Source organism: Antedon mediterranea, chromosome 8, assembly GCF_964355755.1.
Source record: "Antedon mediterranea chromosome 8, ecAntMedi1.1, whole genome shotgun sequence".
NCBI lineage: Eukaryota > Metazoa > Echinodermata > Crinoidea > Comatulida > Antedonidae > Antedon > Antedon mediterranea.
The window spans coordinates 1,091,955-1,118,270 of NC_092677.1; the positions used below are offsets into that span (position 1 = coordinate 1,091,955).

The following is a 26,316-nucleotide window of genomic DNA, read 5'->3' on the forward strand; positions in this document are numbered from 1 at the left end:
TTTAATATCTAAAACTTTTTTTTCGATACACTGCAGTATTTCTCAAATTTCAATATTATACTGCAGTACTGTATTCGCATTCGCAGTTTTAACAATACAATTCAGGACTAACTGTTGATTTTTGCATAAAATGCATTCCATAGCTGCTTTTACCGGAACTTTTGTAATTCTATTTTTATACGCATTACGTCATCCGGTATTCAATGGGGTTTTCCATACTGGTATGGTTGTTATGTACACAACACTACTGTTGATAACGCTTCTATAAATGAATATAAACAGTATTCCGTGTCGTCATAGTGTACAGAGTTCTACAATAGGGTTCAATATTCCAATATATTATTCATGTATTTCATTATCTGCTTGCATACACTACTACAAAATTGTATACTTCCGTGTTAGGGATCGACTCAACAATAAAATTGTATGCAAACATTTCCAAATAATAACCCTTTTAGGTAAAAAGGACACTCAAGTGGTATTAGTGGCTTCAATATATCATAACAAAATTAATCATAAATATATATAAGCTGTTATTTATTTCATATTAATATTATTTAATATAGAATTATGTTTGGATATCAATTTTATTCTGCCCATCACCATGGAGAAAATTCCATCAATTACTTGCTACTTTACTAATTAGTAAAAAAATATTTATAGGCCCACTAATCAAATTAATTAATGCAAATGTTACTGGTAACTGTGGATGGGATTTCAAAATATAAAATTAAAAACTCATCTTGAAGGAAATGTTATTAAAGCAGATAGTAAGGAGGTGCACTGAATGGACAGCACTGACTAAACACTTGATGAACATTTCAAGTTGTATACAATTGTGATATCACAAGGAAAAATCTCAACAAACTCAAGTACAATTTTATTTATTACAAAAAACACTCAAATAGCTTAATTGCTCTAGCAGCATTGACTAATGTCCATAATAGCAGTAAACATAACTAGTATAATAATCATATTCATTTTTTGCAATTAGTATGGCCCTAACCAATTTTCTAATCAGTTTTTTTTCTCGATTTTCCATGTTTATTAGAGAATTAAATAGATAGAATTGTTTGACAATGCATTTACAGTACTGCAGAAACTATGTTTGCTGCAGTAAAATGTTCTTATTGTAGCCTCATTCTGTATTTCTATTTAGGCAATATAGCCTTCGTTGTTTTCATCCAGATTGCAATATTTGTTCAGACATTTATATCTATGTACGGTACACATCAATTGAGTATACAGCACAAAGGTATCAACGTCATTTTACTGCAGTATTTTACTTGCTGCAGTAAATTTACTAAATCATGTACCAATGTAAAGTAACTCCTGTACTTTATTATTACTTTGGCACAACATAAAGAGCTGCATATTTTTTGGCACATTGTGGACATTAAAGCAAAATATTACTACTGTATAAGACATAGCAAGCTAGCTATATTTCACAATGTAAAACATGATATTGCACAGCCTCAGTGAAGTTGATCTGGGCCTAGCATAACGTTGAACATGTCTGTATTGATTTACGAAAATGTGCTAATAAAATGTTTGATTTCGAAAATAAATTGTACAAACTGTTTTTTTCCATTAACTTACTAGATAATACAATTTAGTTTTTTTATAATTTAAACTGTAACATAACAATTTTCCCTATAATTTATATTGATTATATATATCAATTAACAATTGCTAATTAACTAATTAAAGGTTAGGAATATATCAAAATAAATATTTTTTTCTTGTCTTGTTTTAGTCTAAACATAAGAACTTTTACATACTTTTTTATTTGACTGTCAGTAAATAAAATATAGCAAACTTGCATACTAAAAATGTTTAATGTCATTGATGACAGCTTAAATAAAACAACACATACTACTATTATACCACCAAATACCTATAACCATTATTTAACGGTATATTAATGTTCAATTACCATATTTAAAATTAGTGACAGATTTAGTTTAAAAATATAAAAACAAAGAGGATAATATGTAAATAATATAAACTTTTTAACGCTGAATAACAACATTGCTATAGTACGAAAAAGAAACCGATATAAACTTGTGTACCATACGTTTTTAAAAGGGAAAATCTGGTTACAAATACAAAGAGTAGGTCATGTGTCAATCGATCGTCAAACCCATCAATGAGACAAATCATCACATAAATTGGTTCCTACTTAAAAAAAACATTTTCTGAAACAGCGAGAGCTACAATTTTAAATGATTAAAATTTGATGATTCTTGAACTAAGCCCTTATATTTTAACAATTATTTCATTTAAGAATTACCACATTATTTAAAATCCACTAACGGTTCATTATACTTTTTATATTCCTCTCAAATTAAAACATCTAGCCTAATTGAGCAGTTGGTATGACTTAAATCGTATCAGCAACTTTACTTCCAATTGTTTGTTAAATTATATATTTTTGGATTGGTGGTTATGGAATCAGTTTATTTACAAAAATAACAAGAATCATATTTACATACATTAACAATTCTAACATTCAACAATTTCAATATTTCATTGATTGCTATACGTTACTTTCTAAAATAATGCTACATTCTGTCATGAAGTATATAAACATCTTGGCATCAAAACACCTAATTGGCAATGCATACTACAAGAAATTTACAATTATACATGTCAAATTTCATAATACATGATATTGATGAAATCTGGTGCAGCATGGCAATCTAAGGCAGATAGAAAAAAGGGAAAACCCTATTCTTGATTAGGGAGACAACATTTTAAAATTTTGTTTAATCAGAGAAATTGTTACTCTTTATAAATCCAAAGGCAAATTACTGAAAAAATAACAATGCTGTGTGTATCAGTGGCTGGATCTCTATGCAGATACATAGAATAAGCACTGAAAAAATAGCAACGCTGTGTGTATCAGTGGCTGGATCTCTATGCAGATACATAATGACAACGCTGTGTGTATCAGTGGCTGGATCTCTATGCAGATACATAGAATAATCTTTAACAAAATGATAAAAAAATGGCCAGGAAGAATATACTGTAACAAGCTTTCAGATAACATGATCATTACAATTGCTTGCTTTCAATTTTTGATTAGACTTTTTTTTAAAGTTTTTCAAATCAATAATGTTTACGAAAATGGAAAAAGAATAAATTCAAACTTGTATCAAGCTAACAGACTCATCAGAAGACTAGCTAATATTTCAGAAGTCTGTACAAAAATCTGTGTATTTGTTTCAATACAAGTGTTGAGTATTAACGTTTAATGCTGGGCTGAACGCTTGAATATGTTGTCTCTGGTTCTGTGCGAATAATTTTATTCCCTTTACCAGAATGACGATGATCCACTTCAACATAAGTCAGTTCTGCGTTCTACATCAAAAAATAGTTCAAATATTATTACTTCAATTATAAATATGTTTAGGGTTGTCTATGTTTTGCCTATTTGGGTTGGTTAATTTGAGGTGGGACATTTTTATAAATGGCCTATTTATTATTTGTTTATTATAGGGTATCTTTTAGGGATAGCCTATTTAATGTTTGCGTAGGTATATAAATATGGTGGGCCAACAGTATAGACACATCGCAAGTAATTTGTGACAGTTGAAATGAATTGTGTTGCGTTATGTCTACGTGTTACTTCCTAGGGGGATCCAAGCAAGTCTATGTCTACGTGTTACTTCCTAGGGGGATCCAAGCAAGTCTATGTCTATGGGTGACTTCCTAGGGGGATCCAAGCAAGTCTATGTCTACGTGTTACTTCCTAGGGGGATCCAAGCAAGTCTATGTCTATGGGTGACTTCCTAGAGGGATCCAAGCAAGTCTATGTCTACGTGTTACTTCCTAGAGGGATCCAAGCAAGTCGATGTCTACGTGTTACTTCCTAGAGGGATCCAAGCAGGTCTATGTCTATGTGTTACTTCCTAGAGGGATCCAAGCAAGTGTATGTCTACGTGTGACTTCCTAGAGGGATCCAAGCAAGTCGATGTCTACGTGTTACTTCCTAGAGGGATCCAAGCAGGTCTATGTCTATGTGTTACTTCCTAGAGGGAACCAAGCAAGTCTATGTCTATGGGTGACTTCCTAGAGGGATCCAAGCAAGTCTATGTCTACGTGTTACTTCCTAGAGGGATCCAAGCAAGTCGATGTCTACGTGTTACTTCCTAGAGGGATCCAAGCAGGTCTATGTCTATGTGTTACTTCCTAGAGGGAACCAAGCAAGTCTATGTCTATGTGTTACTTCCTAGAGGGATCCAAGCAAGTCTATGTCTACGTGTTACTTCCTAGAGGGATCCAAGCAAGTCAATGTCTACGTGTTACTTCCTAGAGGGATCCAAGCAAGTCTATGTCTATGTGTTACTTCTTAGAGGGATCCAAGCAAGTCTATGTCTACGTGTGACTTCCTAGAGGGATCCAAGCAAGTCTATGTCTACGTGTTACTTCCTAGAGGGATCCAAGCAAGTCTATGTCTATGTGTTACTTCCTAGAAGGATCCAAGCAAGTCTATCGCCCGTATTCTTAAACCGGACTTTAGTCGTAGTTCGAGCTAAAACTAAAAAAATGACGTCATTTTAATTCATAAACCGAACTTCAACTAAATCACCGACTAAATCAGGCAAACCTCGACTAAATCGAGACGGATTTTGATCGATTTTTTTAGTCCTGGAGGGGGCAGACTAAATGGTCGACTAAATGGTTTTTAAACGATGTTTATAAAAAACGTAACAGTCATTGAGTTGTTATATTGGCCAGATATTGAAGAATGAAATATCTATATTTATATTAGCTTAATTAAATATACATTGGTATAAATTATAATAATGAAAATCATCTTTATTTACAACTGTATACAAATTACATTATTTTCTTCGCGCAAGTCCGACTTGAGCTACGTCACGCCATAGCGACAATGGGAGATGCGGCAATTCACCACGCGATGGAATGTTTAGTCGAGGTTGGCCTGATTTAGTCGGTGATTTAGTTGAAGTTCGGTTTATGAATTAAAATGTTTCATGGTCTAATCATCTTTAGAATGCATGATCATGCAAAATAAAATTTTAAAAATACATGGGTTGAATGATGAACTAAGGGGATGAGATGAAAACCATTAATTGTATACAGAATACATAGTATGAAATCAACCTAAAAGGATTGTGAGAAGAAGGATTTGTGCTTCTTTTTAATAGTCTTAGAAACTCTCATTCTTTCTTTGTCATTCACTTCCTTCGTCAAATCACTTATTATTTCTTTCATTCATCCATCCATCAATTGAGTACACACATTCCTTCATCAATCAATTCATTTCATTCTATTAAACAAAAGAAATGTACTTTTTGTCAATAAAGCCAAACATAATGTTTTAATGTCCTTCATTGAGTTTCAAAGAAAATAAAATTCTTAAAAAAATATCAGACAAGGTTATTCAAATTAAATAATGTTTGTGATATGATATTAATTTATCAAGACTTGGATAGAGTTGTTCTAAACTAAACATGACGAAATGTTTCTAATATAAGATTTGATTGCTCTGTGCAATAAGGAAGTATAATAAATATATTGTGTTTGTTTACTTCTAATATGAATAAAATGCTAATTTGATTTGAATTCATTGTTGGCTATCATCTTGACTGAGTGATAAAATACATATAAATCCAATAATACTAATATTTTTTTAATCAATTAGAGAACAGTAAATGGTCTTATCTAAGTAATAAATATTAAGTTAAAGCTTAAATTTTTTTTAAAACAAAAACCGCAAATTTGGTGTTTTCTATGTTGCATTTAGCAAAACATTTATAAGTTTAAACATTTGGCGTCGTTACTTACGGCATCTGGTTTCTTTGTGTCATTTGTTTCTGCACGCTTTGGTTTTGCCGGCGCATTATTGGTTTTTTCTGGTTCCTTTGATTTAGCTGTCTTTTGTACTTGGGCATATGTGACATCATCATCATTAGTTAAACCTATTACTTCAGAGGGGCCTTCTTTGGTTACATTACAAGCGGGAGTCCTTTAAATTAGGCATTTAAATGTATCATTTTTAGCGATGCTATTTTTAAAAAGATATGCTATAAAACTTTTGTTTTACAAAATTATAATACAAAATAAAAAATAAATGTTATTATAAAGATATAAAGATATATAGTGATTTTTAAAACTATTTGCAACATCTATGCTTTAGTGAAAAATATATATTTTAATTATTGAGAAGACTTCATAGCATTGACATTTTCTTTACTAAGGCTTATTTCTTTTTTAGTTAGTTTGAGTGAATAAGGTTGTCTTGGCTTAGTGAACAAATTAGGTACCAACAACAGTCAGCAATTATAACTATATATAAGTGAATGTTAATGTGTATCAGTACATGCATGTATGGCCTCTATATATGAGGAAATAAATGTCCTAGGTCATGTGCCTAAGAAAGAAGAAGTATGTATTGTTATTATTATTACTACTACAAATATAATAAAGTATTGCAATCGAAATGATAAGTGCAATTAATGCACATATTAAAGATGATATATTGCTTTATGCTCGCTAATGTTTACTTTTCTACTCTATGCTAATTTAAGCATGATGGGATTAACAATGATGATGAAGATGATAGTGATGTCAGTGATAATCATGCAAAGGCTGATGAACTAATTATGATAAATATAACATGGTATGACAATTCATCATCAGCAGCATGGAACAAGTGACAGTCAAGAGAGGGATAAAATTGATGATGATGATAAGATGATGATGATGAGATGATGATGAGATGATGATATGATAATGATGATGACGATAAAATCAATGTCTGCTATCACAGTACATTCTCTCTATTACTACAGTACCACCCACCATTTACCATCATCAAAACCTTTACAATAAAGCAACTCTACAACCAACACCTACTACAGCATCCCAACACTCTACCCTACCATCACCACCACCACCACCACCACCAACACATACTTTACTATCAACCACCAATACCACCATCAGCACTTACTATATCATAACCAACTAAATACAGCTACCACAGTTCTAGCATTGTCAGTAAGAATGAGAGTGCATACAAGCAAATCCACAAGCAATTTTTTTTATAATTGCAGAATTAATAAATTATATTAATTAAGTACACAGTATAGAATATGAATACAATACATTTGCATGATCAAAAGGTTAAGTAAGTTTTACAGGCCTGTAACCAGGAGGTTTACTTTATAAATACTTGGGGTATCTACATCCTGTGCCAAAGTCTACCCAGTTTTTATTTAATGATTATCATAATACAAATTGTTTTTATCTAAACTGACACAGTAATGTTACCTAATTCTTAGTGCTGTATCTCCACATGATCAGTATAATAGGAAAGGTAGGCAGGCAATAGTAATACAGCATCTCATGTGGTGCTTTTGTAGAGTTAGGTTATGGTCTATACTACTGTAGGCAATACATGTGATGATGTTTTATTACTAAATTTCCCTTTGATCGGGCGGTACTATGATACAATTATTTCTATAAATAATGTATCATAGTTTAATTACAGTACAAAACAGAGACAGTTGAATAGAAAGTTGATTCATAGCAATTAACATGAACTAAGGAGTTATATTATATTGCTGGATTCTTGATAAGAGCTTAGTTCAGAAAACATCTTCCCATTTTAAAGTACATTCTATACACCCTGGGTTACCACGGGCAGTTGGGTTGAAACCCTACGATCAATCCTGCTTACAAGCCTGATTTAACTGAAGCAATATACGTTAGTAATCTATTCTATAATCTAATCTAAGAAAACCAGCAAAGAAATTATAATAATATTCACATGAATTAGTTCATATAATAATTATATATCAATGTAATTTAATTTTAAAGAACAAAATAAATTTAATAACATAATAATTTAAAACCGAGCTTCAAAACCCACTATACATTTATATTATTATTTGCACATACTCTTTCGAAACTATTTCAATCATTAATTTGTTTGTTTAATTAAAAAAAAAGATCTTTTAAAAAAAATCTTAAAAAAGGTAAATTTTGCAAATCTCTATGGCTTTCAAATTATTTATAAAAGTTTTTGACAATACAAATGTTTCTTACACATCTCTTGTTGTATTTAATCTTTAAAAGCTAACGATTACTGTATAAAAATAAATTTCATATTTAAAAAAATCATCAGTTGTTATCCAGAAGATTTAAATATAACACAAATAAAAATGAAAATAGAAATGGATAGTATAATACTCACTTGAAACAAGCTATTCCCTTTTCTGTACATAATGAAAAAAAAAACACATTAGAATAGATAAAATATAATCCTATGGTATAACACAACCTAACATGAAAACCACAATATTCCCTGCAACAAACTTTTAAACAATTGTTTTATATTATGAAATTGTTGCTGTCCTTTGTTTTATTTTTGTTTTTATACTATTTTTAGCAATAATAAGAAATAATTATAAATAAGTATAATTACAAAAGTTTCAACTTTGTATACCTATATTGTAACAAAAATGTAAAACTATTATATATTAGGTAAAATATCTTGGACGCCATAAAATAAAATAGATCACTAGCTGGCAAAAAAAAAATGCTAGATGCTCTAATCTAATATTGTTTGATTTTAAGATAATTCAGGGCTACAGTATCTGTATTGGAGTTTTAACAATGATCTAAACTACCATATGCATTTGTATACTGTAGGTTCTTAAACATGCACAACAATTCTATTAACTTTATTTAATTAAATAGAAATACAGTTCTCCATCCAAATCTAGAATAATCTATGATTTATTTTATTAAATTAAGTTAGTAATGTTGTAAGATACTATTTCTGTCATATAAAAGTTTTATTTTGGAGATTTTATATTCATTAATTCAAGTATTGTAGTGATCTACTAGTATCTACTTACGATAACAAACAAAAATTCCGATAAAAACCAACACCACTGATACTGCAGACACAACCCCACCTATAAAAAGGTATCATTGCATAAAAAATACAATATATTTTCTAAAATAAGTCACTCAGCAATGATGTTGAAAATTTTTTTTTAAAGTAACAGCTTTCTAAATCAATATCAAAGAAAATATATAACAATGTCAATAATGGATAAAAGTACTACAGCTTGACTTAGCTGGCCCTCTCACCTTTCTCCTAACGTCCAAACAATTTGATAATTATTAAAACTTTTGCAGCACTGGATAATCTTCTAACATAGCACCTCGGTTAAGTTTACTTACCAATACCGAAGTTTTTGTTAATTATTATTTTTCCACACATAAACAAAATTAAAAAGATAATTATATCTATCAAAAATTAGTAATAACAAATGTGAAAGGAGATCAAAATAAATAAGTAAAGATTAGCCTTGACCACTTGAGCAATTGTGGACATGACAAGTAAAGTAAATTTAAAGAAGAAACCAAACAATATGAATAGTAGCGGGTCAATTTTAAAGTTCATAGTAATTGTGGCTAAGATTTAACTGCTTCTGGATTTGTCAAAGGATCTCATACAATTTCAACTAAGAAAATTTAAAATAAATAATAATAAATAATTCATTAATAAATTCATAGGTGTGATTTACTTGGTTTTAAAAATATTTTGGGCAAATGAGTAAAAGACATTCATGGTTTTGGATCATAAGCATTTTTAAATATCTTTCAATTGAAATATTTATGTTTTGGAGTTTTCCTAAAAAGACTCACCTATTAGACCACCATTTACACTTTCAGGAGGATCAGTAGGAACAAAAGCTGTAAGTAATACAAAAAAATATTTTAAATAATAAACAAACTTAGCAGCAATTATAAACATGAAAATTAAATTCTACAGTACATTAAAACCAGGTAACAAACTGTTTAAGTTTGACATTACTGTACAGTACGTACATTCACAAGTTTGTTTACACATTATACTTATTTCCAAGATGGACTGAGCAAAATGAGGCCAATTGCTATTTTTTTGCAACCTAGAAGGGTTTTAAACTTTTAAAAATTTTGCAGCTAATATTAAACATTACAAGCATACAATATAAAAAATATAATGTGTTTGAAGCATTTATATATGTATTATAGTGTTACATAATATAGAATATGTTTATTAGGTAAAAATAAACAGTATATTATAATTATTGAATATAGAATTGTATGACTTTATTTTTCAAACCTTTTTATTTAGTACATTACTTTCAAGTTTTGTCATTGAATGACAAAAGCTATAATAAAAATGGTGATAGTAGCATTGTTTGTTGTTAGCATAGCTTCTGTATCTATGTACAATGTATTACAGTATTATTTATAATAGTGACTTATGTTTTTTATTTGAAATTGTTGTTAATGTTAATAACTATGGAAAAAAAGTTAGTTTAGCAGTTGATTAAGAATTATTTGATTGAATTTTCTTGAGTAAGTACTCAAATTAACCGATTAGATGACTTATAATTTTCATAATTTTGTGAATATGAACTTTTAAGATAATCCCTAGACTGCAATCAATCCCTAGACTGCAATGATTATCAACATTTTAAAATGGAATTCCCCTTTTCTAAAAACTATACAGGAAGGAATGTGCTGTGTTAACACTAGCCTGAACCAATATGATAGGTAATTTAATAATTAATATAATAATTTCTACAAATCAACATAACAAATGTATAAAACAATAAATTGATCACACAATTTCCAAAACATATGAATAAACTACAAAATAAATTCTACAAAGAAGACAAAGTGGCAACATTTTAAAATACAGTATGTTTAATTAGAGATTATTAATTATTATTTATTGTTAAGCCAGCTAACAATAGCTGTGTATGGTAACTGACTGATTGGCATCCTCTGTAGTCTTTAATATACAGTATATATATCTATATAAATAAATGGTAACATGTATAATGATGACAACAATTGAATGTCAAAATATAAAATGGTAATCATAACTTAATTCAATTTTACTGTACTGTGTAAGCACAGTATACAGTCAACTATCACAAAACCACGGATATCCTTAGGATTTCCCAAAACATCTAGAAATGTTGGAATCATAAGAAAATTCTGGTTTTGGAAGATTTTCCAGTTTCAGAGTCCCTTTTGAGAGACAAGTTGACTGTATAATTTTATGACAAGATAGGAAGTGAGCCCTAATTTTTACACCATAGAAATCATATTGAAATTTACTAACACCAGTATTTTGAATAAAAAGCAAGCAGCAAAATGTTATGAATAAAATGAAATATTATAGTTTACAAAACACTGTCACTGAAGTTGTGACTAAAATTCTGCTGTGTGACGTAATTTTATTTTTTTGTCTGAGTCTGAAAACTACCACAAATGTTTACAAAATAATATAATAAAGTGGATAATTGATTACAGTACATCTAATTTAGTGAAAACTACATCAAGATTGAAAGTGAATTTGAGCAAATAAACAACCATCATGTTTAAGAAATGTCGTTTGAAATGAAAATTTACAATACAGAACACCGAATACTAATACTATATAGCATAAAATGTTTGATTTGCAAAGCCATATATTAGAATAGCTCTCTTAATAATGAAATAAAAAATTATATGGATGTTGCATTATGAAATATTTAATGCAAATATACAAACTGTCTTCAAAAATATGGCACTGCCCCTGCTAATTAAACTAAAACATACCCAAAATGGTAGACAATGTCATCGCAGATATACTCTCGGTTAGTGTTATATCCTCTGTGATTATAATATAATATTAAATAGTAATTTATTTAATCCAATATTTAAAGGCACAAATAATTCTATAAAAAGATTGTTATAATTATTAAGATACAGTATGGGAAGATTCAGACACCTTCAGACAGATAAAAATAAATACATTCATTTTTTTACATTAAAGATGTATTGTCCCTTGAAACACAAAAAATGAAAAAAAAAATATTCTAAATTTAAATTAGCCATATCAAAGTAATATTAAATTTATTCACTTTAAGTCGAAAATTCGAGCCAAAAACAACAAGTTTACGTAATTAACAGGTAAATTAATTAGATTACATTTCGTCTGGGAAATCGTCGCAAGCGAAAGTAAACAAAGATTTCAAACCATGAGTATGCATTATGCATGATGCTAATTAGGATTGTTTACAACTCGTCACGGTTGAGAAGGTGTTTTCACACAGATCGCGAAGAAGTTTTATGATCATGCATACAGAGTAGCCAAACAAGCGCGTTGCATTATGAGATATGTTTTGATTGAAAACTTTGACTGGAAGTCAAAGTTATTTTTTGAACAAAAAAACATCTGTATTTCGGTTAAATTGTTTTTTTTCCCGACTAATTTTTGGTGAAAGTTAAAAACTATTATGATACTTCAAAATGACCACATTTTATTCAAAATAAAAAAAAAAAATTTTTTTTTAATTAGTCAAAGGGACAATACATCTTTAATAGATAATATCTGGTTTATGGTTTGCTTATATTAAAATGCAGTTTTGGAATGAACACTATGAAATTAGCACAGCTTCTTCTAAAGAAAGTGTACAACAATCTATACAAGATAAGTGCTATATTAAGATTAAAAATAGAAATTCAGACAGTGTAAGGACCATTGTACAAACTCCTACCATAAATGACTCAACATTAATCAAAATAGTACTAGGATTAGGATACAATAGAATCTATTGAAACAAAATTTAAAGCTTTATATTATGGTTATAGTGGAAGGACATAATAGTAATTATATTCATCACTTAAGTTATTTGAAGCATATTTGGATGGAAGTTAACGGACTTGATTAATAATACTGTACTGCTAGATAGTTCTTAATTTTGCTATAAAAACAAACCAATACTTTAAGCTAAACAGTTGTGCATGCACCAATATTTAATTAGCTTTTAAACACATTGCAGTAGTTTAAAGCACTATTAATACTTATAAGAAATATTTACAGTACCATTTTGCATAGGTACAGTATATCGTTTATCATTCAAATCACACTACAGTCAAAAAAATATATACTATACAATGTGTTTAACTTGAGACAACAATTGTTTTTGAACACCAGTAACTAATGCCTGAAATAAAACTGGAGGTCCCAAATTATACAAAAACACTAACTTTTTATTTTGTAGAACCAGACAATGTTATACTTTAAAACATTTATTGCTTTGAATAATACTGTACAACCAAATGGTATGTATACAATCTAGTATAATAATTAATAGGAAAGTTGTAGTGACTATTAGTAAACTTAATAATTAGTTTTCAATAATTCTAAATTCCATTTATTGGACAAGCTTCCCAAATGTATACTAATAAGAGTAAGAACTTGTACTGGAAGTGTGTAATGATAGCATATAAAATAAAGCATATTATTAAAATACAGGAGCAGGTCCAGGGGTAGGAGCTACTATAGGCACCAATGTGTGATCCAACAGTTTTCAGAACACAAATAATTCAACAATACAGTACAATCATCAACATAAACATGATTATGAAACTGTTATGCCTCTCCTTTGTAGGCACCTCGGTCATACTGTCACAAAGTCCAAATCTGCTCCTGTATTCAACTATGTGTGCTACTAACTACATGTATTTATACATGAAATCTATTACACATACTACTTACGTGGTGGTTCTGTTGTTTTAGGAGTAGTAGTCAACACTGAAAATCAAATTTTATTTGATATAACTAAAACTAACATCTACAGTGGTGGATCCATAATTCACTATTCAAATTTGGCAGTGACATGTTTAAAGAACAATTTGTCTACTGATTGCAAAACTCTTAACTGGGTTCCATGACCTTTACATCATCATCATTTATATACATTTTCATATCCAAATCAAGAAAGTGCTTTTGTTTGCCATGAAGAAATCTTTCATCAAAATAAAGAAAGTTGTTTTTTTTTAAATTTTATACAAATTTGTTCTGAGAAAAGAATACAAGAATTACTGTCGGCCTAAAATAATTTTTTAAACTTTATTTACTAAAACAATTTTGTTTCTCTCTCTAATTGTAATTTCATAATTATTCACCAAAAAAATACATGAAGAATAAATCTGTTCAGTGAAGCTTAACAATGAATCAGGACATTGAGCAATAAGAAATTCAAATTACAAAACTAATACTGTAATTAGCATTTATTTTTACACAAAAAATAAAATGCAATGATACTGTATAGTGTCAAATCACAATATGATTTCAATGGTTTCAAAATAATACTTGTACCAATGTACAGTATAGTTTAACCTGGTATACTGTATACAATACATAAATAGACAATGAATAAAAACACACCAAAACAACAAAAGCTTTGATTAGTGATGAAATACTTTCTGTATGATTTCAAATGAATAATTTGAAATGTTATTTAATATTAGTAATTTGTACTTACGTTCCAATGTGAGTTTAGCAGTATTACTAAGTTTTCCGTTTGTTCCACTGTAAGCAGCATTCTCTGCTCTACACTGATACATTCCTTCATCTTCTTCAACAATGTTATTAATCGTTAATGTTGCATCAGAAGACGGATACTTGTCTGTATTAGAAACACCAAGTGGATTGCCATCTTTGATCCATGTTGTGACAGTAATTGGTGTTGGTAAACCTTCAAGTTTAGTACATGTAAATGTCGCTGTTTTATTTAATGTGGCATAGAATTCTACTGGTTGCAAATCTGGTACTTCAAGATCTGAAATGGCAAAAATTATACTGTACAGTTCTTGGATAATCATTTGTTTAGAATTACACAATTGACATTTCTACCAATTAGTTTACTACTACTAATACAGTAATTGTTAATGTTTAGTACTCTTTGACAATATAACACATACATAGGATATTGAATATTCATTTGGTTCTGATGTAAATAACATCCCTGCATTATAATTTAATAATTTAAATATCATACATTGTTTTAAAGATTAAATTTGTAAATTATATACCGTACATTATACTCTAAAAAGCAAACACATCAATTGGGAAGTAAATTACCATCATACCACTGAAATAGATGATGATACTTTTTTATTTTTATCCAAATTATTGGTTTCATTTTTTTTTCTGATTGTGAAACTTATGATTCAAAGATGAAATTAAAATTACTGTACTAACTGACATGTATTGTACAGTACCTGAAATAAACATATTTAAATAAATTTAAAAAAATCCTTTTTACTATTAAAAATACTCACAATAGACTGTGAGATTAGCAAAGTTTTCAGCACTATTTCCACCAACGGTGCTAACGCTACAACGATAGTTGTCTGCGTCACCTCTCACAACATCAGTTATTATAAGATTATCATTGGACAAACTGTATCGATCATTGTTTGGTTGTCCTGTAGTGACAAGAGCACTTCCTACTGCTTGTCCACTGTCGTCAGCTTTTGCCCAAGCCAGTTGTAGCAATGAATCATTTGGTTCAAGTGTATAAGTACACGTCATTGTTGCAGCTTCATCAACTTTTGCTGTACCAGCATCCACTGTCACTTGTGTTTGTGCACATGTATCTGAAACTAAATTAAGAAATTAAATTAATAATTACAACTTATTTTATTAGTTTATTGAAAATAATGTTCCTTTTAATACTAAAGCTTGGTTCCCACAAAGCAAAGTAATGTAAAGTAGGCAAGTGAGTTGACCAATCACAAGTGACAGTTCGGATGACGCTTTTCGTCATGATTGGTTAAATTACTAATGGTGGGCATATATCGTTGTTGCGTTGTGTACAAGAGGACCAAAAACTTCAGTAGTAAACAAACTAACATAATATTTAATATGATAAAAGAGGGATTTGAGATAAAGAAATTCAAAGAATTCAAAATTTGCAACAGCACTGGTCTCTTTTGTTTTCAATTTTAACAATGTATTGAATGATTTAATGTACTTACCAAACATCAAAAGCAACATGATTAAACACTGATGATACATTACATTTATAGTCATATTGCAGTAATTCTTCTGTTGAAATATCCTGGAATAAAAAATGTTAAATACAGTTCTATACTGTATTATATAAACAGAAATATTCAAGTTGTAGCTGTATACAGTTATACAGCAGAAGTGAGCACCTGGCAGGAGAAAGGGGCTGCCTATCTATGTTTTTATGGCCCTGAACGGAGGGACTAGCTAGGCCTAGCTAGGCTAGGCCTACTATTTAGGGCCTAAATTGAAAAAAAAATTAGTTTTGACCCCTTAGAATTGTAGGCCTAACTACCTACCGGTACTAGAGGCCGAGGCCTAGTAGCTAGCCTAGGCGGATGCTAGGCCTAGCCTAGGCTAGACGGGAATCACTTTTGTTGTACTTAGCTAGGCTAGTAGGCTAGGCTAGGCCTAGGCCTACATAAAAATAAAATAGTTGGATATCCCTATATTTTATTAACTTAAGTAATATGTGTCCGGAAAAAAAGAAAACTACCTATCCAAATAAAAATCAGCTTTCAGTTTGAGTGTTTAGCCTAGCTAGCTAGGCCCGATCGACGACCGATGCGATGATGATAAAGCAGGCAACCAGGAGAGGCCAGTTAGGGAGCATGCAGCAGCAGCAATCTCGACTATCGAGTGACCAAACCCATTTTATGGAACGCCCACAGAGACAAACTAATTTGTGTATCAATCTCAAAAACCTCAAAAGGATGTCATTGACGTAGTCTAGCTTCCAGACTGAGTTTTGACCTAATATTAGCAAAAAGATTGGCACATATGGCGTTTCATTCGTATACTACTAAGCTTGTAAACTATCAGATACTATTCGAAATAAAAAATATAAATAAAAAAGACAATAAATATAGACTTGGGTTGGGGCAAGTCTATCGTCGACGATGAAATTCTTCTTATATTGTCAATGCAATATAAAATACATAAAAGATACGATAAATTCGTTTTGGTTAGTTAGTTATGGATCCCTGCTGCATCATGTCATACCACCAACCTGGGAATATTTCAATCTCATTAAATTAATTCCCAATAATAATGATTCGAAGTTGTTGATAAGTTGAGGCATAGAGGTATTTATACCTGCATGGTTGGAGGGATGTATATGTTCGATGAATGTTTTAATCATGTTATATGGTAAATAGGCCTACATTTTCTTTTGAGAGAGCTTCATACACACGGCCCGCAATTTTTTAGGGCTGATGCTCAGTTTGTTGATGCTCTGTTTTCATGGTAGCCTAACAAAATCAAGAATGAAACATTTAAATACAAAGTTATAAGAAACACATATAAACATAAAATGCATAAATAATTCAAAATTATTGTAATTACGTACGATAGCTGGTTTACGTTAAAAAAAAACATGATCATTTGTTCCTCCGTCATCATCACGATTAGTATCACCGATCATCAACAAAATATATAGGCCTATCTACCTATTCATCTTTTATTCTTTACCAAAACAATGTGGTTGTTAAGGCATTAAGACACAACCAATACGGAGTTCAATCAATTTATTTTGCACTTAAATAATTAATAAATTATAAATACATGAATAAAAACTGTATAGGCCTATTAATAATAAATAATAATATTTTAATAAAAATGGAGAGGTAAACACGCATACCAAATACGCTGTCGAGTAAATTCTTATGTTTAAGTTAATCTAAGATAAATAAAAAAATGCCGTAAATGAGATGCAAAAGAGAAAGATGTATATATTGTAGATCAATTTTGAAATCAGTATCTTTATAAAACAGTTAATCATCGTAATTAGGAATACGTTTTGTTGAGGAGTGCGGTAAAAACAAAAATTAGACGGGAGAGAGCGTAACAACAGTAAACGATGAGGGCGCATGTAATTCAATTTTATTCAATCAATTGAGGCCTACTTTCAAAATCTCACAGAGTGACAAGGAAGGGCAACTTCGATTTATATTCCATATTCGCTATACTAGTAATTCTGTCTGTGTGATGATGACTTTTTGTTTGCTGCTATTTTTTCTTGTATTTGGTAAGTACCAGGCTGTAACTAAGAAAACATTTGATTTTCAATTTTTGGTATATACACATTTAAAATCCTCATATAGTTTATACGTAGGTAGGCCTTATAGTACGTACCTTTCCGTCATTGTTTGAGATACAAATAATCATCATGCATGTTATTTCCGGATTTATAGAGGTGGTTCTAACTTAGGTTAACAATTATAAAAGTAAACTATTAATTACAAAATCTTGGAATTTGCCGGACCACTGGTTTGGTTTGTGTGAGAGCCCAGAACAGAAAACACAATAATAATAATGTTAAATTTACTAAAGCGCAAAATGCAGGACACCTAAGCGCTGAACAATCAACGGAAGAAAGAAGAGCAAAAACTAAAGAAAATGCAATTTAAAAAGGTGGGATTTCAGGAGTTGTTTGAATGCTGTGAGTGATTCAGCATTCCTGATATTGGAAGGGCGTTCCACAGAACAGCCGCTGACCATGAAAAGGCACGTTGTCCATAAAATTTTGTTAAAGGCTGTGTAGGTATAGGCCTGAGTAAAATCTCAGATGATGAAAGTAATGAGAAGAATTTTAAACATTTTCTCTTCTCAACTGGCAACCAATGTAGATGTTGCAATACTGGTGTTATGTTTTGACATATTGGGATGCGAAGAACCAGACGGGCAGCAATGTTCTGTCTCTGAAGCCATTTCTAAGTTAATAAACGTACATAAATCTCCTGGACCTTACAATATTTCTCCTTCACTTCTTAAATTAGCTGGTCCTGTTATCTCTTCATATCTTACTAACATCTATATCACTTTCTCTTGGCCAAGTTCCACATGATTGGAAAAGGGCTAATGTTGTACCAGTTTTCAAATCAGGTAATCGTGCAACACTTAAAAACTATCGACCTATTTCTCTTTGCTCTATTCCTTGTAAACTCTTAGAAGGACTTCTTTCTACCCATATTAACACTCACTTAACTAATATATGTTATATATATATATATTGCTCAAGTCTCCCAACTTTACCATCACCTTGCTTCTAATCTTGATAAACGTAATTCTCATAAAACCGATGATATATTTCTGGATTGGTCCAAGGCCTTTGATAAGATTTCTCATACTCTTCTTCTTCAAAAAATTCACAACTATGGTTTCTCTGTGGCTCTACACTTAATTGGATTTCCTCTTACCTAATTGGTCGGTCACAGAGAGTGCTTTTTAATGGTTCCTCCTCCAATTGGGCCCATGTAACATCTGGGGTTCCACAGGGATCTCTACTAGGCCCTTTGTTATTTAATATTTTTGTTTCGGATCTTTCCTCTACTCCTCAATCTAATATTCTCCAATATGCTGATGACACTGTTGTCTTCAAGAATATTCAATCTAACTCTGATTCCCTTATCCTACAATCTGATCTTGACAATATTCTTTCTTGGTCCAACGTAAATAAAATGTCACTTAACATCAATAAATGTAAAGTTATGCACGTTTCTCGCTCTCGAAATCCCACTCTCTACCCTTAGGCCTATACTCTTAATGATATCTCTCTATCTCTAACTAACAGCCATAAATACCTTGGCATTCCCCTTAATAGTACCCTTTCCTGGCACGACCACATTTTAGCTGTTCACTCTTCTGCCTCCAGGACTTTAGGATTTATCCGTCGTACTGTTGGTACCAATGACTCTCATTCTCTTCTTCTGCTTTACAAATCCTTATGTAGTCCGATTCTGGAATATGGTGCTCCTGTGTGGTTTCCACATTTGGCTTCCCATCTTAATCTCCTTGAAAAACCTCAACGCATTCTTACAAGATACTTTTTTCCAGGTAAACACTTCGAACGTCCTACTTACGCCAAAAGATTAGCTCTCCTTCATCTTCCTTCTTTGGCTTCTCGGATTGATTTCCAAACTATTATCTTTGTTGTCAAATGTGTATACACTATTATTGATCTCGATGTTTCTTCTTTTTTTTCTCCTATTTCTCGTCACAAATTATTAATTTATTTTTTCTCGTCATTTATTTTATATTTTTATTATATTTTATTTATGTTAAAGGAAAGTCTTTAAACAGCGATTTGGGTTCGCTTGTGACAATCCTGGCTTTTTGTTTCATTATATATTTTTATGTTTTCTGTTGTAATTGTAATGAGCCGATATTGAATAAATCAAATCAAAAACACGTTGAACCACGCGATAGCTTTAGCTGAAAGCCCACAAAGAAGAGAGTTGCAAGAGTCTAGCCTGGATGAAACAAATGCATGGACCATGAGTATTTCTGTCGATTTAGGGTCTAAATACTTTCGAACATGTCAAATCTTGCGAATGGAATTCATTGCAGATTTGCACACTTTGTCAACATGAGCAGACAAATTGAAGATGGGGTAATCAAAGAGTTACCAATTTTAAAAGAGAGTATCCAGTCTGAAGGTCAGATAGCGAGACGTGAAATGAATCAATTCAGTCTTGGCATCGTTCAGTACAAGCATGTTATGTGTACACAATGATTTGATTTCGGCGATGCAAGTTTCAAGCTTTTTCACAGCCCTTTCACGATCTTTGGGCTGGAATGCAATATAGGGCTGGGTGTCGTCAGCATAGACCATGAACTGCACACCATGTGCGGCAATGATGTCTTGTAATGGGGCGGTGAACAGGATGAACATATGCTAATTGGACCGATGACAGAGCCTTGAGGGATGCCAAAATTAATTGGAACTGGATCAGACATTGTAGAGTTGATTTCAATGGAGTAAGTTCTGCCATTTAGGTAAGATGAAAACCAATTTATAGCAGAGTACCGTTAATACCGTAACGTGAGAAAAGGCGACGTAGGAGCTGTGAATGGTCTATAGTATCAAATGCAGCACTGAAATCGAGGAAGACAAGCAGCACATCCATGCGTTTATCCACAGCAGTCAAGATGTCATTCTGTACTCGCAGTAATGCAGATTCTACACTATAGCCTCGACGGTAAGCTGACTGTCTAGGAGCGAATAGATTATATTCCTCAAGATACGATTGCAGCTGTTTAGTGACGACCCTTTCAATGATCTTTCCCAGGAAAGGGAGGTTTGATATTGAACGATAACTTGATAGCTCTTCGGTGCTAAGGGATTGGCCCTTCAACAATGGAATAATGCTAGCATGTTTGCGAGAAGATGGAAAGACGCCAAAATTCAATGATGCGTTCACTATCTTTGTTATGGCTGGTAAGAGCGTTTGGATGCAGGAACGGTAAATGGTAAGATGTAGAGGGTCTTGAGAGCAGGAAGTGATGTTAGATGAATTAATGATTTTGTAAATGAATTTGTTAATGAAGTTGGAAGATTTGTTAATTGGTGTGAAGATATGAACTTAATACTTAATATTACTAAAACCAAAGAGATGATAATAGATTTTCGTAAAACTGCAGTTGAACATAATGTAATAACTATTAAAGGAACCGAGGTTGAAAGAGTAACCCAATACAAATACTTAGGTACTATAAATGACAACAAATTAAAATGGGAGTCAAACTCTCTCATGATTTCCAAGAAGGCATCTCAAAGGCTCTACTTTCTCAGAAAACTCAAGCAAATTAGAGTTGATAACACTATTTTAATTCTATTTTATCAAAGTATTATTCAAAGTATTTTATCTTTTAGCATTGGATGTTTTTATGGTAACTTTACTGAAAATGATAAGAAAAATATTGAGAGACCACGTAAAATTGCACAACGTATTATTAAAGCTGATCTTACGCCTTGTTCATTTATCTATGAAAAGAGTATTCTAAAAAAAGTAAACAATATTATGAAAGACCCCACTCATCCGTTACATTACTGTTATAACTTAAATAGATCAGGCATTAGGCTACGACCTCCAAGAGCAAATCTTTGTAGAACTAGAAAATCCTTCGCTGTAAATAGCATTCATATTTTTAATTCTAATGTAAGACGTTAATGCAATTTTTAATAGTTTTACATTTTTAACAGTATTTTTAACTTTTTATCTTGTATTTTTAATCTGTTATTATACTGTACGTTTTTAAATTGTTGCAATATTATTGTTTTAATCTACCAAGCAAAGTGAATTTCCATTTTTATGGACAAATAAAATTTCTTGAATCTCTTGAATCTTGAATCTTGAATCTTAAGTACTTCATCTTCATGAACCGCACTGAACATATTAAAAAAGGAAGTTCTGTATGTTTTTGATTCAGCAGCAATTGTAATTTGTTGTTAATTTGTGGCAATTAAGTTCCGGTAAAGTCTCTTAACCTTGGATGAGAAAAAGCTTGCAAATGAATCAGCAAGATCTTTAGAGTTGTCATGACTAGGAACAGGGTGAGATGATATTGATGTAAGTTTGTCTATAACACGGAATAAATTTCTCTGGTCTAAACTCGTTATTATATTACTGTGATAATCAGTCTTTGCTCCGATTAGTAGCAATCTATATTTATTGCATTGTGCTAAGTAGATTTGTTTATCTATCTCTGATTTAGATTTTTGTTCGTTCTTTTTTTGCAACGCGATGAATATCTGCATACCAAGGTGAATGTGGACGTGGGACGTTTCACAGGGAGAGCGTGTGTGTTTAATGTAGAACCTAGAACAATAGAAAGAATGCATTCACTAGAATTGTGATTGTTGTCGTCTTTCTCATTTTAATACTTTGAAGAATAATGTTATCAATTAATCAAATTTATTCACCTCCCTTAGGAGAAACATATAAAAACTGTAAAAAAACACATCAAAATGAAGATTCACACGAATCATAAAAAGATTAAAATGGTTCAACAAGTTAAATAAAGTGTCAAAATCATTGTGAAAAGGGCAGACTTGTTATATTCAAAAGCAAGTAAAGTAACTTATTAGTTTCAGATACATGTGCACAAGCGACAGTGACAGTGGATGCTGGTACAGCAAAAGTTGATGAAGCTGCAACAATGACGTGTACTTATACACTTGAACCAAATGATTCATTGCTACAACTGGCTTGGGCAAAAGCTGACGACAGTGGACAAGTAGTAGGAAGTGCTCTTGTCACTACAGGACAACCAAACAATGATCGATACAGTTTGTCCAATGATAATCTTATAATAACTGATGTTGTGAGAGGTGACGCAGACAACTATCGTTGTAGCGTTAGCACCGTTGGTGGAAATAGTGCTGAAAACTTTGCTAATCTCACAGTCTATTGTGAGTATTTTTAATAGTAAAAAGGATTTTTTTAAATTTATTTAAATATGTTTATTTCAGGTACTGTACAATACATGTCAGTTAGTACAGTAATTTTAATTTCATCTTTGAATCATAAGTTTCACAATCAGAAAAAAAAATGAAACCAATAATTTGGATAAAAAGTAAAAGATATATCATCATCTATTGTGATATTCAATTTATTTTGGTGGTATGATGGTAATTAACTTTCCAATTTATGTGTTTGCTTTTTAGAGTATAATGTACATAATTTACAAATTTAATCTAAAAAATGTATATATAATATGATATATAAAGTGAAAAGCAATTATAATGCAGGGATGTTATTTACATCAGAACCAAACGAATATTCAATATCCTATGTATGTATTATATTGTCAAAGAAGAGTACTAAACATTAACAATTACTGTATTACAATTGTAGACATGTCAATTGTGTAATTCTAAACAAATGATAATGCAAGAACTGTACAGTATAATTTTGCCATTTCAGATCTTGAAGTACCAGATTTGAAACCAGTAGAATTGCATGCCACATTAAATGAAACAGCGATATTTACATGTTCTGAACTTGAAGGTTTACCAACACCAATTACTATCACATGGATCAAAGTTGGCAATCCACTTGATGTTTCTAATACAGACAAGTATCCAACTTCTGATGCAACATTGACGATTAATAACGTTGATGAGACAGATGAAGGAATGTATCAGTGTAGAGCAGAGAATGCTGCTTACAGTGGAATAGATGGGAAACTTAGTAATACTGCCACACTGTCAATAGGTTGGTGGGAATAAACATTTTAATAAATAATGTATTTTATTAGCATCATTGTATAAGTATTTTCTGCATGTCATAATTATAAATGGAATATTCATATTACAGTATATTATGTCATGTGGTAACAAAAATAAAGCACAGCGAAAACAGCGATAACTGAAAGTTTTAGTTTATTAAAGTCATTTTTATAAAATGAACGCATGACGTGTCGGATTATTGCTTGTTTATTTTCTATTTCTTTAGCATTGGCGACAACTTCTTTTATATCCAGTAAGTCAACTACACGTAGGTTTCGTTTGTTTGCACTGCATTGTAAATTTCCGGGATTTTGAATTTGCGAAAAAAAAGGATAGCAATTAAAAGGGATATCCCTGCCCCATCCCCATGATCTGTATCATGCCTTAAAAGGGAAAATAATGTCAACAGTACATTATTGTAAACATGTTTAAAACACGGCATGGTAACACGATCCTTCTGTATTATTTGTTCAGTTTTAAGTACAGAAGTTCCAAAGAGAGAGAATGATTGTAATTCAACTGGTCTTGTTGTTGGAATGACGTTTGTTGGTGTGCTCATTGGATTCATTCTCTGTTTGCTTGTGTGTTTTATCATCAGCAAAATAAAGAAATCACATGCACAGGTAAAGTATAATTCAGAACGTAGAACCAAAAGCAAAAGTGTAGACTTAAAATGACCAAAGTTTAATGAAATACCGCACACTTAAGTAATAGAAACTATTTTAACATTAAATATGATTTTTTATTTTGAAGGTACCGACATCGAAAAACACCAACCAATCAGGGGTAAGGATGTTACTTCAACTTTAAGTATTCAATTTCACTCGTCGTCGTCATCATCATCATTATTATCACTATTGCCACCAATATATCAATAAAGGTTTACACGATTTTCATTCTTTTTTTTGCATGCACTAAACTTTTGTATTTTTTTAGCTGCAGGCGTATATGACTTATACTGGGGAGACAGATAAAGATACAAGCCACACATACCAAGATTTACAGAAGAAAGAAGATAATCAAGCTGTATATGTAAATGTTAAAGCAAAAAAGGACAAAAAATAATATACATGTTTAAAATAAAATGAAAGAAATACATCAGTATTATTATTCTTATTATTAATGGAATATCATTGGTTTGAAACTACAATGACATACCTCTTTTTTTATTATAGAAATAAAGAGAAATCATAACCTGTAGAAAGTGTTTTCTTTCTCTTGATGTAACTCTTTAACGCGTACAAATTTAATAACAAGAAATGTGAATGCTGTAATTTGTATTATCATTAACTAAACAAATATACACAAGTACCTATAGTGACATAAAATATACCAATATTATATAGAAACATGTGATATAGGCCTAAAGATGAAAACCACAAACATACTTGAAAAATGTAAAAAAAAAGATATGTAACTAACAACGATACATTTATTAAAATGTTATTTTCTATTTTTGATTTTTTTGAATTAAAACTTGCTTGTATTAGACCAACTTTGATTCGTTACTTTGATTTTAATGTTTGAATGCATTAGTACATTGACATATAATGACATACTAGAATAGACAAGACAATCAATTCTTTTAACACGCGTGTAATTGTATTATTGTTATATAGCATTCTTTAATTTAATTCGCCTCGAGATGTGCTTTGGTTGGTTGCTGCCATATTTTTTCAAAGAGTTTAGTAATGATCAAATTGATTTTTAAACGTACAAACTAAATTCTAGGGACAAATTGGACGGAGGTTTTAAAGTTATGTGCGATTCAGGTTCATTTGTTTTTTAGGGAAGACATTAAGAAATACCTATAAAAATAATAAATAGTAGTTTGAACTACTTACTGTATAAATACAATTTTTAAAAGGCTAGGTGTTTTATGATTTTATTTTAAATAATTGATACTATTAAAAAAGAATAATTGTATCATCTTGATTTGGACGGAAGTAAAGTGCACTATAATTATGAAGGAAGTAAAACTAATATATCACAAGTATGAATGGCAATCCAGAATCATAACAACGACAGGAACAATCAATACTTCAGTATACAATACAGTATAGTGTGGTAGAGTGCAAGACAATAATAGTGAAATAGTCATCACCTAATAAAGCGGAAAAGATTTCCATATTTTACAGATTTGTAATGGAGGCGAAAAGTAAAAATGCGATGATTGTAAGTACAAAAATATTTAAAATATTTTTTCACACAATGACGCAATCGTAAATCGTTAATAGCTATTTTGTTTAATTTATTTTCAGATACAAGTGGAAAGTTTGACAATGTAACAATGATGTGCACTCCTACATTTGTTACAGGAGATTCGTTGCTTCAACTGGTTTTGTCAAAAGTTAATGTCAGTGGTCAACAAGAAGCTAGCTAGCTAGGCCTTCTTGCAGTACAGAAGTACAGA

At 31.0% G+C, this 26,316-nt stretch overlaps 2 protein-coding genes across 5 annotated transcripts; one reads left to right on the top strand and one right to left on the bottom strand.

Moving 5' to 3' along the window:
• Positions 1 to 868: 868 nt before the first annotated feature.
• Positions 869 to 16,505, bottom strand: LOC140056686 (immunoglobulin superfamily DCC subclass member 3-like). 3 transcript variants are annotated; one of them, XM_072102141.1, is made up of 10 exons: positions 16,389 to 16,505; positions 15,862 to 15,944; positions 15,163 to 15,486; positions 14,364 to 14,660; positions 13,595 to 13,630; positions 9,697 to 9,744; positions 8,898 to 8,957; positions 8,231 to 8,252; positions 5,818 to 5,998; positions 869 to 3,363 (listed from the first exon to the last, which is right to left on the bottom strand). In XM_072102141.1, the coding sequence occupies exons 2-10, from the start codon at positions 15,914 to 15,916 to the stop codon at positions 3,247 to 3,249; spliced, it is 1,140 nt and encodes a 379-aa protein (XP_071958242.1). In that variant the 5' UTR covers positions 15,917 to 15,944; positions 16,389 to 16,505; the 3' UTR covers positions 869 to 3,246. The 3 variants fall into 3 exon arrangements, with proteins under 3 accessions (XP_071958242.1, XP_071958243.1, XP_071958244.1); XM_072102142.1 differs by lacking the exon at positions 13,595 to 13,630; XM_072102143.1 differs by lacking the exon at positions 5,818 to 5,998.
• A 1,314-nt stretch (positions 16,506 to 17,819) lies between these two features.
• On the top strand, positions 17,820 to 25,390 carry LOC140057351 (uncharacterized). 2 transcript variants are annotated; one of them, XM_072102983.1, is made up of 7 exons: positions 17,820 to 17,918; positions 22,761 to 23,084; positions 23,599 to 23,889; positions 24,130 to 24,156; positions 24,378 to 24,526; positions 24,657 to 24,689; positions 24,840 to 25,390. In XM_072102983.1, exons 1-7 carry the CDS (start codon positions 17,879 to 17,881, stop codon positions 24,966 to 24,968), a joined length of 993 nt encoding a protein of 330 aa, XP_071959084.1. In that variant the 5' UTR covers positions 17,820 to 17,878; the 3' UTR covers positions 24,969 to 25,390. The 2 variants fall into 2 exon arrangements, with proteins under 2 accessions (XP_071959084.1, XP_071959085.1); XM_072102984.1 differs by having other exon boundaries at positions 17,827 to 17,918; positions 22,767 to 23,084.
• The last annotated feature ends 926 nt before the right edge of the window (positions 25,391 to 26,316 follow it).